Raw genomic sequence first — 16527 nt, 5'->3', positions numbered from 1 at the left:
CTGATAATAATGAAAAGTTTAAGAATTACTGGTGAGGAAATTCACACATTGCAACGTCTAAATATGACCCTGATCCAATTTGGTAACTAAGACATTGTCAGGTTTCAGCACCATTGAATTCAGATAGCAATCAATTTATAACAAAACCTGATTGGCTCTAGGATTGAAATCGCAGAAAACCTGATACAAAAGAAGAGGATCATGAATACTATTCCACAAAACGCCATATACAAAATTATATAACGTCCTTCGCTTGTAAAACATTTTGTAGTAACTCTAATTAAACATGGTGACGCGTACAGTCTCAACAATAGTTAATTTCATAACAGATAAGTAGCACAAGTAAATAAATATAACAAAAAGTGAAACGGTTGAAATTACCAAATCAGCTCATCTTTGTCATGCTAACCATCTAGACAATTAGCGTTTAACATTTCAAAGAAACTGTTTAAAATTAAGTTGAAAAATGAATAAATACAACATTACTATGTAAATCGCTTTTTATTTCATCACTTGGGCAAATAAATAAACAAATAGGAAACGAAATGCGCGGTGGTGAAACGTTTGAAATTCCCCTTTGGAAACGATTTGAATTGGAGCTAGATGTACCTTACAACGGGATCGGTGAAAAGAATAATCCTTTTAAATCTAAATTGCATCCATTTGTAACAGCACAGTACATATGAAAGGACTCTTTAAACTTGCTTAGTATAGCTGAAAATAGGCGGAAGAAGAGGCTGGGTACTCATAAGCGTATTCAGCTACTGGAACTGTATATTCTGGTACTGCAGAGTAGACAAATAATGGTGCTTTATCTTCATTCTTGTACTGCAGGCGAGCGGTGTACGCCATTCTATTAATATCATTCTCAGTCCTGAATTGCACTCTCTGGAGTTGAGAGCCTGGTAACAGTACGTAGTAAGCTCCTTGAGTACTCACAATCTCGTCGTCGTTCTCCGGCGCAGCTTCCAACTTGCCGCTCTTCTCACCTTTCTTTTTCTTTTCACCTTCACCTTTTAATTCTTCAGCCTCTCCCTCTTTCTTTTCTTCTCCTTCTTTTTTTTCTTTGCCTTCGCCTTCTTCTTTCTTTTCACTCTTTTCTCCCTCCTTCCCTTCTTTTTCTTCCCCTTCTGCCTCTTCTCTCTTTGCCATCCTTGGAACACCATATTCTACTTCAGGTTGAGTATGAGTCCTCAATGGGGCACCGTAACTGTCATCAGGAACTCCGTAAGAGGTAGATGGTGGAGCTACTTCCTGACGTGAAGGCAACTTGAACTCCTTTGATGGTCTGTAGCCAGCTGCTGGGTAAGGTGCTTCCTCAGCTTTACCATTTTCAGCTCCTTCCGGCTGCGATTCTTCAAGCTCGCGTTTCTCGAACCGATACCTGGCTAATCTATAGCGAGGCGGTTCAGCTAGAGCCACAGCTGCCAAGAGCAAAACACAAATGAAACTTTTCATTTTTGGTTGTTATCACTTTGGCCGACTGATGTCGAATGATGCTGAAAACACTGAGATGTCACCTTTTATACATATTCCTCGGAGCAGTGTTATTTCCGTCTATGTTTCCGTCTTCTGCGGATGTGTCATCGTCTCCTTCATAATCGATATTCTGACCGAGTGAACCACGACATTGGCCCCTTAACGCCAAGATCATCGATTGTGTAATTGATGCCGATTAGGCGCTGTCATTGTTCCCCGCGCGCGTGATTAGAATCCCAACGTGTTATGGTGACGACTTACGAAAACGCCTAAAGTGGGGTTTTAATATTCATGACTCGGTGAAATCGCTTTCTTTTGGCGTTGCTAATTAAGTCTTTGTGGGCGATATTTGCCTCAATGTGGACATAATGGAGTTTCGGTCGTGCAATCGGAGCCCCGACAGATTTGCAGTGTCTGAGTGGTGGTGATTAAAACACTTGGCTACATTCGAGCGTCGTTGGCGAGTTGAGGACTGTGTCAGCGAATACATAATTTATGATGCACTCTCTTTGCTGCTCCATTATAGTTCTCGTTGCGATGTGCATAAACGGTAACAATGTTACTTTAGTGCTTAGTGAGCAATGCATATTTCGGTACTTAAAGGTTAAATATACAATATATTTAACAAATATCTAGATTAAGTTAAATGAATTGAAATTGTATGGGCCGAGTGGTTCCTGGCACCAATACAAAAAAGAATAGGACCTCTTTCCCATGGATGTCGTAAAAGGCGACTAAGGGATAGGCTTACAAACTTGGGATTATTTTTTAGGCGATGGGCTAGCAACCTATCACTATTTAAATCTCAATTCTATCATTAAGCCAAATAGCTGAACGTGGGGATTCAGTCTTTTCAAGACTGTTGGCTCTGTCTACCTCGCAAGGGATATAGACGTGACCATATGTATGTATGAAATTTTGTATGTATGTAATATCTTTATTGCACATAAATTAACACAGTTATATAGAAATAAATCACTTGCAATAGCGGATTTATCCCATGAAGGTATCTCTACCAATCAACCGGCAAACAATAAAAGAACTAGATAATTAAGTTAAAACACAAGATAAAAAATACAAATAAGACATATACCCATTAAATATATATATAATTTTTATTATCTTTCGGAGTAAGGCGTTATGATAATGTGGCACTTACACACTTTTATGAACAGTTGTCTGTATAGAAACCTGAATTACAATTTATTAATCGCATTTCATCTTATTGTAAATGTGAAAATTGTTACTTTGTTCCTTTAATACCTACTTTAATCATTGAACCAAAATTTAGCACACACGTAAAAAATGATTTCGTGCGCACATTATAATTAAAAGAACTTAAATGGATATAGACTGCAGTGTGGTTCCCGCCTTTAATAAAAATATAAAAGAAAAGGATCACTCCATCTCTTTCCTTTGGATGTCGTAAAAGGCAACTAAGGGATATGCTCATAAACTTTGGATTCTTCTTTTAGGCGACGGGCTAGCAACCTGTCACTATATGAATCTTAATTTTATCATTAAGCCAAACAGCTGAACTCGGCCTATGAATCTCTCGAGACTGCTGTCTCTGTTATATGGATGCAAATGGTTATAGAGATGACACTTATTTCTTCATCCTTCTTTTTAATCTGCATCATATTTATGTCTGTGTAATTTTCAAAAAGTCTTTCGCTCATTTCAAGGTTTCAATCACCAATTTATAAAAGTCAGAAACTCTCAATTTACTTAATTTCATTTTTACAACGGTAAGTATAAAATATTATTCAGGTGCGCTAAGAAAATTGCTCTCTACTCTTCGTAATGTGTAATCTTATACAATTTTAAAGTTGGGATTCAATTCTAAGAAGTTTAAGAAATTGAATGAAACTTCTTGGAAATTTCCAATTGGTTGTGGTTTCCAACGCGGTTTCTTGAAGTTAAATGTTCAAGATTTTAACGTTTGTATTTTTACTAGAGATTTGTTTTTAATTTCATGTACTTTGCGTATTTTGTAACTATTTTTTTCCTGGTGATGGTGATTTTAGATGTTACAGTTTTTATGAAAAGGTGATACAGTAAAAATTTATTAGTAGTTAGTAGTAATTTATAAAACCTAATTATACAAAGCAGTAAATAAAAAAAAACAAAGTCAAAATTTTATTTTTAAACGTGCCTCGATGACTTCATCGTTCACAGGCGTTTGTTTATTTGAACAAAATGGCCGACGGACATTTAATTACGCGGGAAAACATCAGGAAAATGGCCTCTGATCGTTCGAGCGTGGCTATCAACGGAATACAAATAATAAAAGGGTTAGGAAGCGAAAGCTAAAAAATAAGTCAACTAGGAACGTACAATTTTCATCAAATAAAATTTTCTGCTTCTATATTTTCTTATTTTAAAAGTACCTAGCAAGTAATTAAGATTTTTTTTTAATTACCTTCGTAATATTTTCCGGGAATCTGTGAAAATTTTCGTTTCTTGCTTTTTTTTTATTTTACCCTTTTAATTTAAATAAATTTTACGCATTTTGTGATCTAAAATAACAATGGAGTACCTACCTACACAACAGATGATCCCACGAAATACGTGATGAAATTACAAAAAAAATGGCTTTTAACTTTGTTTTGTGTAAATTGGAAAACTCTAATTTGGAGATAGCGATTGGATTTTTTCGCTTCAATCTCTGTAATTTTGGACAAACCCATTAAGATTTTATGTAATGCCGGTATTTGATTGTATGCAAAATTAAAAGGATTTTTTATGGGAAGGGTCAAACGGTTAAAGTATAAAAAAAGCATGATTATGATACACGGGTTATTTTAACCCCTGCTATATACCAATATTTCATTTTGAGTTATGTACATACATACATACATAAAATTACGCCTCTTTCCCGGAGGGGTAGGCAGAGACTACCTCATTCCACTTGCCACGATCTCTGCATACTTCCTTCGCTTCATTCACATTCATAACTCTCTTCATGCAAGCTCGGCGGTATGAGTTATGTACATTGACACATTATACTAATTGATAATTGAAGCTCTAACGGTGAAGAAAAACATTATGAAGAAACCTGCACATTCAGGCAACTGAATGTGTAACCATAATCCAATAAGGTTTAGTTCTTCCTGCAGAGGTTGCGGTGCTCAGACAAGAGTCGACACCTAGATTTTTAGGACTTTAATCTATCAAAAACCTCATTACTTTTAAAGCTTAGTAAACAGCTCTGAAATACATTAAAAAAAATAAAATGTGAAGTGAATATTGGATTGGTAATTGCTCGTTTTAGCTACGTTACGTTAGTTTAAGTTACGTTAATATCAAAATACGAGTCCATTAGCCAACAGATGCGAAATTTAAATACGGACAGAGTCAGAATATAAAGTTAGCTAGGGTAATATTTTAGAGGGCGTACGTGTAGGGAAAATTTACGGCCACATTTCCGAATGTCAGGTGAACGTGGATGAGAATTAGAGTCTACAAATGGGGCTAATAGACATTATACTCAGCTTGCTCATATTATTGTGATTTTTTTTTGTCTAAAGATGGTTGCAAACTCGTTATTTCATTGCTGTGAGATCTTATATCCTGGGTTCTATTATAGTTCAGGTTTACCAGCAAAGGTTGCTTCATAAAGAACCATACTTATCCTATTTAGGACTAGCTGCGCCCGCGGCTTCGTACGCGTGGAATAGTTATTTTGGAAAATTATTCCTTTTGAGGGCATCATTGAAGCCCTCAAGGAGGAATAATTTTCCCCGTTTTTTTCACATTTTCCATTATTTCTTTGCTCTTTATAGTTGCAGCGTGATGATAAATAGCCTAAAGCCTTCCTCGATAAATGGTCTATTAAACACAAAAAGAATTTTTCAATTCGATCCAGTAGTTCCTGTGATTCAACGCGTTCAAACAAACAAACTCTTTAGCTTTATAATATTAGTATAGAATTTAGTAAAGGATGCACACCGTGCCTTCCATTCTATTATGAGAGGTGAGGATGTACCAAGATTAACGCTAGAACAAAGAAGATGTTCGTGGTCTCAATAGCGTTAGGTTCACTGGCTAATTTTCACGCCCAAACTAAAATTTAAGTATTAAGAACTTCATGTTTTTGATTTTAATTTATCTAGAACAAGTAACACCGTGCCGTGTGGTTTCCGGAACCAATAGAAAAAAGAACAGGACCACTCCATCACTTTCCCGCGGATGTTGTTAAAGGCGAGTAAAAGATGAGGCTTATAAACTAGTTTTTCTTTTGTAAGCGATGGGCTAGCAACCTGTCACAATTTGAATCTCAATTCTATCATTAAGCTGAATGTGGCTAATCAATATTACTATTTTTATCTCTGTCTACCCCGCAAGGCATATAGACGTGACTATATGTATACAACAAGTCACACAGTTCAATTTATCATCTAGGCATCAATATTTCAATCAGGTCCGGTCATGAGACTCGTCCAAATTGTTTTTATTAATATCGGAGGTCGGATGTCAGGCGCACGCCTCGCGGAATACCCGATATCTTTCCGTTTCATCGGGTAATTGTTTTTATACGGCGTTTTTCCTTTGTTTCAGGGTAAATATTTGTTAATGCTCTTTTGGGTTGTGGATTATATGTACTGAAATTGCGTTTATTGAAATCGTTTATTATTCTATGCCGTGCCGTGTGTTTCCCGGCACCAATACAAAAAAGAGTAGGACTACTCCATCTCTTTCCCATGGATGTCGTAAAAGGCGACTAAGGGATAGGCTTGCAAACTTAGGATTCTTTTTTAGGCGATGGGCTAGCAACCTGTCACTATTTGAATCTCAATTCTATCATTAAGCCAAATAGCTGAACGAGGCCATTCAGTCTTTTCGAGAGTGGTGGCTCTGTCTACCACGCAAGGGATATAGACGTGATAATATGTATTTAAATAAGATAATATCATATATTTTACAAACACATCTGCCCTTCACGATCAATTATAAAGTCTTTTTTGTTGTTTTTTGTGCTAAAATTTTACTCAAAACCGAGTTAAGGCTGCAACACTTCGCACTGTCTAGTCCAGCGTAATGATGCAGGAAAATTACATTTTCCGTCGCACGGGCCAAAATTTAATTTTCTTAGGCGAGCCCCGTCTCTCTTGGGTAAACATCAGAATTCATAGATCACTGATCCCTTGCGCTACACCACTAAATTAGGGATCTAAGGGAAGGATACCATTTTATTAGCATTTCATGTCCATGAGAAAGTCCTGAATGTTATAGTTGCTCGGGTCGAGAGGGTTTTACACGAGTGGAACAAAAATAAGAATAATAAGCCTTTTTAGAGTTAATAGTTCTTACGATTTACTGTGTAAAGCGGTTAAGGTGTGCAATATGCGTATAATTATTTCATTATAATCTATACTAATATTATAAAGCTGAAGTGTTTGTTTGTTTGTTTGAACGCGCTAATCTCAGGAACTACTGGTTCTATTTGAAAATTATTTTTGCGTTGAATAGACCGTTTATCGAGGAAGACTTTAGGCATAAAACATCACGCTGCAACTATAAGGAGCAAAAAAATAATGGAAAATGTGAAAAAAACGGGGAATATTATTCATCCTTGAGGGCTTCAATGATGCCCAAAATAACTATTCCACGCGGACGAGGTCGCGGGCACTGCTAGTACATAACATTACTATCTCGAGAGTAAAATGATTAAAATTATAGGGTTTTAAAATTGTTTACGGTATGTTTATGATAATATCTAACCAGAGTCGTCGTATTTTTTTATATTTAGATTTTTGTAATAATAAAAAGAAGAATTTAAGAAGTAATTCGAGACTTGTGTTACGAGATAATAACTCAAGGATACCATATTTAAAAAAAAATATAAATACTTATATAGATAAACAGCCAAGACCCAGGCCAAGTTGAGAAAGTTCATTTCTCATCATGCCCTGGCAGGGATTCGAACCCGGGACCACAGGTGTCACAAGACGAGCGCTCTACCGCTGCACCACAGAAGTCGTAAACATCTATCTCTTTTCAATTGCGTTTTCCACTATTGGATTCAAAGTTCGGTGTCCATGAAATATAGTATCCAAGTGTCATGTGGAACACTTAAAAATGTTTGAAGTTATTTTATTATGTTAGTAACCTCTTTCGGATATACTCGTATAGGAAGAAACACGATAGCGTCATAGTGAATCCTTATAGAAATTTATAATTAATAATTATTATTGTCGACTATAATCGACTAATCTCCATTAGATTCTTGAAAATCGATGTTTAGGAACGATTTTCAAAGGGAAATCCTACATAAAAAGATAGTTACAGATTCCGCCGCTAAGTGAACCCTAAAGCAATATATTCCGGACTGAAAGCCTTATTCCATTTTACACTATGTTGTTTTATTTGAGGTAAAACTGTTTGTTTGCAAATTTTATTAGCATTGGCCTTCGTACCCTAAAATAGGTTAAACTATGGAATTATAGACCCTGTAATGTTGTGATAGGGTTTAATTTTAGTTTTCTATTTGGTTTCATTTGAAATTAGCTTTTAGCCTTTTATGAAGCTCCGGATATTTTAATTACGGATCGAAAACTTTGTTCGTGCTAATTGATAGATTCAAAGCATTGTATTAAAATTTTAGTAGTATATGAGAAGGTCTGTGTGAATGTACTATCAAAAAAATATTCCAAGTATTTGAAAGAATCTGTGCAGTATACTGTACGTAGCTGACAAGTATAGTAGAATAACTTAAAATATTACTTATGATCTTTTATTTAACATTAAGCTCTTCCGTAATAAAAGGTATTCTGAACTTTTTAAAGATTGTTTTACTAATAAATTTTTCGTATTATTATTTTAATTTTCAAGCCATTTTGTTTGTTTGATTGTAATATCTTTATTGCAAATTTAACAGTTAGGTGAATGAAGAGAGTTATGAATGTGGATGAAGCGAAGGAAATATGCAGAGATCGTGGCAAGTGGAAAGAGGTAGTCTCTGCCTACCCCTCCGGGAAAGAGGCGTGATTTTATGTATGTATGTTGTCAGTTAGGTATATAGTTATAAAATAAATAAATGTACTTCCTTCGACTGAGAACTAAGGAGAATGCTTAGAAAGACATTCTTTTTAAACAAATTAATTACGACATAACATTTTTATAATTAAAATATTTTACAAGAATGATAATATAATTCTGAAAACATCTTTCAATATAAGTGAACGTGTAAAAAACAGTCTCGTGTCAAAGTGGGATAGTAATTACATACCATGCATGTCTTGTTCTAACATGTAAGGAATTTTCTAAATGAAAGAAAGAATGTGATTCATGAAGTGAAGCCTCATGAGTATGTATACAATGTAGAGTAAATTCTTTGTAACATGATTTTTGATTATAACTGACCTGTTTTTTTTTTACTTACAGTAGACATTTCGGGAGTTATTAGAAGCTGCAAAATACATATACTCGTATATTATCACGTCTTTAGTCCATAAGGGGTAAAAAGAGCCGTCAATGTCGAAAAGACTGAAAGGCCACGTTCAGCTGTATGGCTTTATGGTGGAATTGAGATTTAAATAGTGACAGGTTGCTAGCCCGTCGGTTATAAAAAATGATTTGCTAATCCCTTAGTGGCATTTAAGACATCCTTGGAAATAGATGGAGTGGTCCTATTCAGAAATACCGGGAACCACACGGCACAATACTTATCAAAAATTCTTTACTTCATATATTTGTGCATTAACATATTATATTAATACTACACCACTTTCTCTAATTGGTTGAATACTTTAAAACCCGAGATCCGTTACTACGACTGCATTTTAATGTAATGATTGAAATCTTCTCTGAACTTTAGTTTTTCAATGGTTAGGTCAAATTTTTAATTATCACCCTTCAATGATATACCTAAAGATTTTGACCTGACCATTGAATCTTGTAACTCTTTCTTACTATCTCATATGATATTAAAACTTGACATGCTTTCTTATGTAAAAAAAAACATTAAACAGGATAAGATCAAAAGCGTCATTAAAATAATTCGCTGAAATTAGTTTCAAAGACATTTTCCCGTAATAACTTAACTAAACGAAGAAACGTCTTTTGCAGTTAAAATCTCGTGCAAAGTGATGCTTAAGTTTCCCTTAATTGCTAAGCGGCATCTCTTAAACAATACTTGCTCACTGCTTAGCCTTCCTGATATTTGAGTTAGCCTAACTTATATGTATTATAAAAGTAAGTTTATTTGTGTGTTTGTTGTCTCTTTACGCATTATCTTATGAACCAATCTTATTGAAATGTGCGAAATTATAGGCAAACATTTATATATTGTGTAATGTAATCTCTTGTCCACATTTTTATTCTAAATTTGAATAGTTGTGAAGTTGACGTTGTTGAAGAAAATGCTGCAGTGCAGTTTGTTACTGCTTCTTCTGCACTGACGCTTTGGAAGCGACTGTAAACTTAGGCTACTTAGAAGGTTTATGTAATTTATTTGACGTCAACCAATATTGTGAAACCAAAAGATTTGACTATAATGAAGCGATATGAAGTATCGTATAATAATGAATAAAAATTTTAGAATTTTATAGATATATAAATATACCCACCATGCTAACAGTCAATTTGATCTCTTTATTGTATCTTCTCTCATGTTAGTTTGAAGTTGAAGGCATTCATATTAAAGTCGATTTAAGAAATTGTAAAGCGAACTCATTTAACGTAATGACCTTTAAAGGATGATAATATTTCAGGCTGTATCTTATGAGGACGAGCTTATGACGAAAGCCTCGGTGAAAAGGGATGACCTAGTGATAATTAATGTGAATTTTGGTCGTGATTTGTCTAAGGAAAATTGTGATCTCTTGAATATCAATTTACTTGAACAATAAACACAATCTATAGACCACTAGCATGTTGTCTTATGCTTGGTTGTCTCATGTGTATATAAAAGAGCGAACCTGTTGCATGACCAATTTATAAACATAATATCTCGTTTTAATGCGGGGTAGACAGAGCCAACTGTCGTCAAAAGACTGAAAGGCCACGTTCAGCTGTTTGGCTTAATGATAGAATTGAGATTCAAAAATAGTGACAGGTTGCTAGCCTATCGCCTAAAAGAAGAATCCCAAGTTTATAAGCCTATGGAATAGAATAGAATAGAATAGAATAGATTTATTTTCAAAATTGGATACAAGGTATCACTTATTGACGTCACATAACTTAAATCTAATTATAACTACTACCGCTTCCAAAGCGCATGTGTAGAAGAAGCGGCGGAACAAACTACACTGCAGCTATCCCTTAGTTGCCTTTTACGACATGCATTGGAAAGGGATGGAGTGGTCCTATTCTTTTTAATATTGGTGCCGGGAACCACACGGCACAATAGGAAGTTAGTCTAAAACTCGACGAAAATCAGTAGACCATCTTAAAATTAATGGAACATAAATGCCTTAACAAGTTTGGAAGTAATTTGGGCGAAGCCACGGCCGAACGCTAGCTGATAAATTAAGGTTTCCAATTTTCTCTTTGATGGGGATTGCTCACGAAGTATTCGTGAACTAATAACTAAGTTACGGGTTGATATTTAAGACAAGCAAATCGCGACATGAAATGTTAGGTTAAAGATTTGTTAGTTTTTGGCAGAGTTAAACAAAGCCATTCGATCTCGCACACAAAATAGCACGTCCTTATACTCTAAGGGGTGGATAGAGCCAACAGCTCAAAGGGCACGATAAATTGACTGATTGGCTTTAATTCGTATCAAGACAGATTGACTAGAAGAAGTATTTGTTCCGTTTTGATTCCATTTTACAAGAAATATGTAAAAGCCTTTCCAGTATTATTTACATACATATAGTCACGTCTATATCACTTGTGGGGTAGACAGAGCCAATAGTCCCGAAAAAGACTTAATGGCCACGTTTAGCTGCTCGGCTTAATGATGGAATTGAGATCCAAATAGTGACAGGTTGCTAGCCCATCGCCTAAAAAAAAAAGGATCGCAATTTTATAAGCCTATCCCTTAATCGCCTTTTACGACATCCATGGGAAACAGATGGAGTGGTCCTATTCTTTTTTGTATTGGTGCCGGGAACCACACGGCACTAGTATTAATTAATTGCATTTTAATCTGTACGTGAAAATAGCCTCATTTATATTCGCGCGAGGCAATAATTGGCAGAATTAATGCCTGCAGGAGCGCGTGGTTGCCTTTTTAATTTGTTACTACTGAGTAGCCTTAATTGAGTGTCTGGAACAGGACAAATGGGATATAGTTCAGGATTGATTTATCGGTTCATCTCTTGGACTGACAAATGAATAAATAAATATATACGGGACACATTACACAGATTGAGTTAGCCCCGAAGTAAGTTCGAGACTTGTGTTACGAGATACTAACTCAACGATATCATATTTTATAATAAATACTTACATAGATAAACATTCAAGACCCAGGCCCATCAGAAAAAAGTTATTTAATGAAAAAAAAAATATGGGGATCTGCTGGTGAGAGAGGCATGCGTGGAGATAATGATGAATGTGCATGAGTGCCGTGTGGTTCCCGGCACCTATTCAAAAAAGAATAGGACCACTCCATCTCATTCCCATGGATGTCGTAAAAGGCGACTAAGGCATAGGCTAACAAACTTGGGAATCTTTTTAAGGCGATGTGCTAGCAACCTGTCACTATTTGAATCTCAATGCTATCATTAAGCCAAATAGCTGAACGTGACAATTCAATCTTCAAGACTGTTGGCTCTGTCTACCCCGCAAGGGTTATAGACGTGACCATATGTATGTATGAATGTATGTATGCAAGAATGAAGCGAAATAAGAAGGCACATGGCCAGTGTAAAGATTGAGAGTCTCTTAAGGTCTAAAACGAGGATCCCAAATTAATAATTCCTTCGATTGGATTTACAACTTAAGAACTTGTTACATAAATCATAACGTTAGCGAAATCAGCTCTGCGGTTTCAACTTTACCTTTGTGACTTCGTAATCTGGAGTGTAAAAAAACTAAAATGTTAATTTTGATAAAAGTACTATATACATAGAAACATATGATCACGTCTCTATCCCTTACGGGGTAGACAGAGCCAACAGTCTTGAAAACACTGATGATAGGCCACGTTTACCTGTTTGGCTTAATGATAGAATTGAGATTCAAATAGTGACGGGTTGCTAGCCCATTGCCTAAAAGAAGAATCCCAAGTTTATAAGCATATCCCGTAGTCGCCTTTTACGACATCCGTGGGAACGAGATGGAGTGGTTCTATTCTTTTTTTTTTTATTGGTGCACACGGCACATTTTTACATACATAAAATCACGCCTCTTTCCCGGAGGGGTAGGCAGAGACTACCTCTTTCCACTTGCCACGAACTCTGCATACTTCCTACAAAACTACTGCTTGTAACAAATATGCCTTTGATAGATTTTAATACATAAAAGAACACTAGACAACAATATATCGGATATTCATTTCGTACAAGATGTAAGCCCATTCAACTATAAAGTCATCAATATATCTTACAGATGCTCATATTACTCGCATGGCTGGACTTTAAGACTTTGTATCGTGTGTATGATCCTTAGAAATCAGTCATCCAGGGGGAAACAGATCAGTAGGTAACACGTGGTATGATTAATGAAGGGACATTTATGTAGGACTAGGTGCCGTATTGCTTTCATTGTAGTTAAAAAATGTTGTAAATTTAGATTAATACATACATACATATGGTCACGTCTATATCCCTTGCGGGGTAGACAGAGCCAACAGTCTTGAAAACACTGAAAGGCCACGTTCAGCTATTTAGCTTAATGATAGAATTGAGATTCAAGTCAACTAAACCAAATAGTTATATAGACAGGTTGTTAACCCATCGCCTAAAAAAGAATCCCAAGTTTGTAAGCCTATCCCTTAGTCGCCTTTTACGACATCCATGGGAAAGAGATGGAGTGTTCCTATTCTTTTTTGTATTGGTGCCGGGAACCACACGGCACATTTAAATTAATTAATATACAATATGATACATTTTTAAAATTAAACAAAATTCTGTCTGATCCGCGGTGGTCATATTGGTTTTGTTTAGGTACTGGTTTTTTGTAAAGTATTAAAATATACATGTTAAAAATTATTAAATGTATGTATGCGTCATTCTGAACTAATTGAATCCATCAAAAACATCCAGTAAAAAAACCCCAAGTCTCGCAGCTCAGTCTTTCTACCGTAAAAAGTTGTGAGATCCATGTAATACCAAGTCGGTTAATCTATTTAGTCTCTACTTAAAGGACCTTCTGTCTTAAGTTATTACATAAGTTCTTATCATGCCAATATTAAAAAATATATAGGTACTACTGACCACCGAAGGAATTATGAAAATCTTTTTTATTTAATTAATGTGCAATACTAAAACAAATCAAGTAAATCAGTCAAATTGTCATCATCAAAAGTTAAATGTCCCGAAAAATAAATCAGAAGCTACTACGAGTATTTAGTGTATACTAAAATACAAAAGGCGTTAAACAAAAGAGCCCTACCTATTATTTTTACATTAATTACTCAAAGTTTTAAATGGCTCCCCATGTCTAATAGTCATTACTCAGCCTTTTTGTAATTGACGTTAAAAGCCAGTGTTTATTCACACAAACATATATCACGTCTTTATCCCTTACGGGGTAGACAGGGGCAACAGTCTTGAAAATACTGAAAGGCTACTGTATGGCTTAATGATATAAATGAGATTGAAATAATAACATGTTGTTAGCAAATCGCCTGAATTAAAAATGTATTACATACATACATACATATGATCACGTCTATATCCCTTGCGGGGTAGACAGAGCCAACAGTCTTGAAAAGACTGAATGGCCACGTTCAGCTATTTGGCTTAATGATAGAACCGAGATTCAAATAGTGACAGGTTGCTAGCCCATCGCCTAAAAGAGGAATCCTAAGTTTATAAGCCTATCCCTTAGTCGCCTTTTACGACATCCATGGGAAAGAGATGGAGTGGTCCTATTCTTTTTTGTAATAGTGCCGGGAACCACACGGCACTGACGCCTAAAAATGTATTAGTTTGTCCCTTTATTGACATTAACTAACTTCACTGGAAGAGAAGCAGCTACCAGGTCAGCATGAGAGCTCAAACATGTGAACAATTGAATTAAATATATATATATATATATAAATATCTGAACAATGTATTCTCTCGTCCACATTCTAAGTTTGGATATTTGTGAAGTTGACGTTGTTGAAGAAAATGCTGCAGTGCAGTTTGTTACCGCTTCTTCTGCACTGACGCCTTGGGAGCGGCAGTAAACTTAGTTTTAAGTTATTTATTTGACGTCAACCAATGTTGTGAAACCAAAAGTTTTGACTATTAGGATTAAGCGATATGAAGTATCCTATAATAATGAATAAAAATTTTGAATTTGATAATTATCACTTTTTCCTCCTGGCTTTAGTGCCGGTTGCATCCTTACTGCTCTGGAGATGAGCCCGGGGTATGCCTTTGACCATGGATCCTGGATTGAGTGAGTCATTTACACGAAGCGACTCCCATCTGACCTCCGCAGGTAAACTTAACCCGTATTGAATCGATCATGGTTACACATCCAGTTGCCTGAATGTGCAGGTTTCCTCATGGTGTTTTCCCTCACCGTAAGATTTGGAATTTGATTATTATCACACCTACTATAATTTCCTACAGCTATTAAACCTGTCTTACCGTACCTTTTCAAATAATATATTGTGGATTCAGATAAAATTTTCGACATTTCCATTGTATGTTTAATCAAGCGTACAGTTTCCATTATAGAATTTGAACTACATACATACATATTATCACCTCTATATCCCTTGTGGGGTAGGCAGACTAATAAGTCTGTTATTAGAAAATTATATTGGGATGAATAGACATTAGTATGTAAAAAGGATTAATGTAAACAGGTTATTGAAAATATTGATCAGACTTATGTCGTTATTGTAAAAGATCAGATTAAGAGTACTTATTTCTAGTTCGTATCAAAAGGTTGATAAATATGAACATACATACATATTATCACGTCTACATCCCTTACGGGGCACACAGAGGCAACAGTCTTAAAAAGACTGATAGGCCACGTTCAGCTGTTTGGCTTAATGATAGAATTGAGATTCAAATAGTGACAGGTTGCTAGCCTGTCGCTTAAAAGAAAAATCCCAAGTTTATAAGCCTATCACTTAGTCGGCTTTTACAACATCCACGGGGAAAGAGATGGAGTGGTCCTATTCCTTTTTCTATTGGTGCCGGGAACCACACGGCATTAATATGAATGAAGCAATAAAAGGATGGAAGTGAAAAAACAATGCAGTTTCGCTTGCCGACGTTAAGAATCGTGGTAAGCAAAAGAGTACAATTACCTTACAAGAGGTAGGCGTCTTTCTTTAAATAGTTGACTACCCACCTATTTTCACTTAGCTTCTACAATTCAGATCGTGTACCCACCGTAACGGAGCCTCAGTGGCACGCTTTACCTCGAATGGGTGACATTTCTATAAAAACCCCACTTTAATGGGTTCTTTTCAGCGATAGTACGGACAGCAGAAGAAGTTAGTAATGAAAAAAAATATTCACATCCATATTCATTCAGGGGTAGATAGAGTTAATAGTCAAAAGACTCAATAGATGTCTTTGAACGATAGAATATTTGAATGTGCTGATAGGTTACCTCGTTTAAGACAAGCTTTTTCTAATTTTTTTTCCTTGATTGACTTTTCCTAATCTGCGTATGGGAAGAAAACCATTTGACACTCACAATTTATTCATCGGAAATTCTGAAACAAATGAAATTATACATCGACCTTAAATTAGTTAATTTATTAAAAATATTAGGTACCTTAAAATGAACCCAAAAGATGTCTCTATATACGCACAGCTGAAAACGTTGATAAAATTGAATTTTTTTTTGCTTAAATTTTAACTTAAATTTTATATTTAACGTTAAATTTTTAAGGACAGTTTTAATCATCATCCTCTTATTCTAATTTTCTTTTTTTCGCAAAATATGTAACCATTGCCCGTACATTGCATGCTTTTT

General features: G+C 35.5%; 2 protein-coding genes across 2 annotated transcripts in view; one reads left to right on the top strand and one right to left on the bottom strand.

Annotated features, from left to right (window-relative positions):
- Positions 1 to 16527, top strand: part of LOC106137362 (uncharacterized) — a 221204-nt gene that overhangs the window by 108858 nt on the left and 95819 nt on the right. The gene's annotated exons all lie outside the window — the stretch shown is intronic.
- Positions 506 to 1474, bottom strand: LOC106137315 (neurofilament medium polypeptide). The gene has a single exon (XM_013338124.2). It carries the CDS (start codon positions 1456 to 1458, stop codon positions 706 to 708), a length of 753 nt encoding a protein of 250 aa, XP_013193578.1. The 5' UTR covers positions 1459 to 1474; the 3' UTR covers positions 506 to 705.

Source organism: Amyelois transitella, chromosome 8 (assembly GCF_032362555.1).
Source record: "Amyelois transitella isolate CPQ chromosome 8, ilAmyTran1.1, whole genome shotgun sequence".
Taxonomy (NCBI): domain Eukaryota; kingdom Metazoa; phylum Arthropoda; class Insecta; order Lepidoptera; family Pyralidae; genus Amyelois; species Amyelois transitella.
This window is presented reverse-complemented; position numbering and strand designations above follow the sequence as displayed.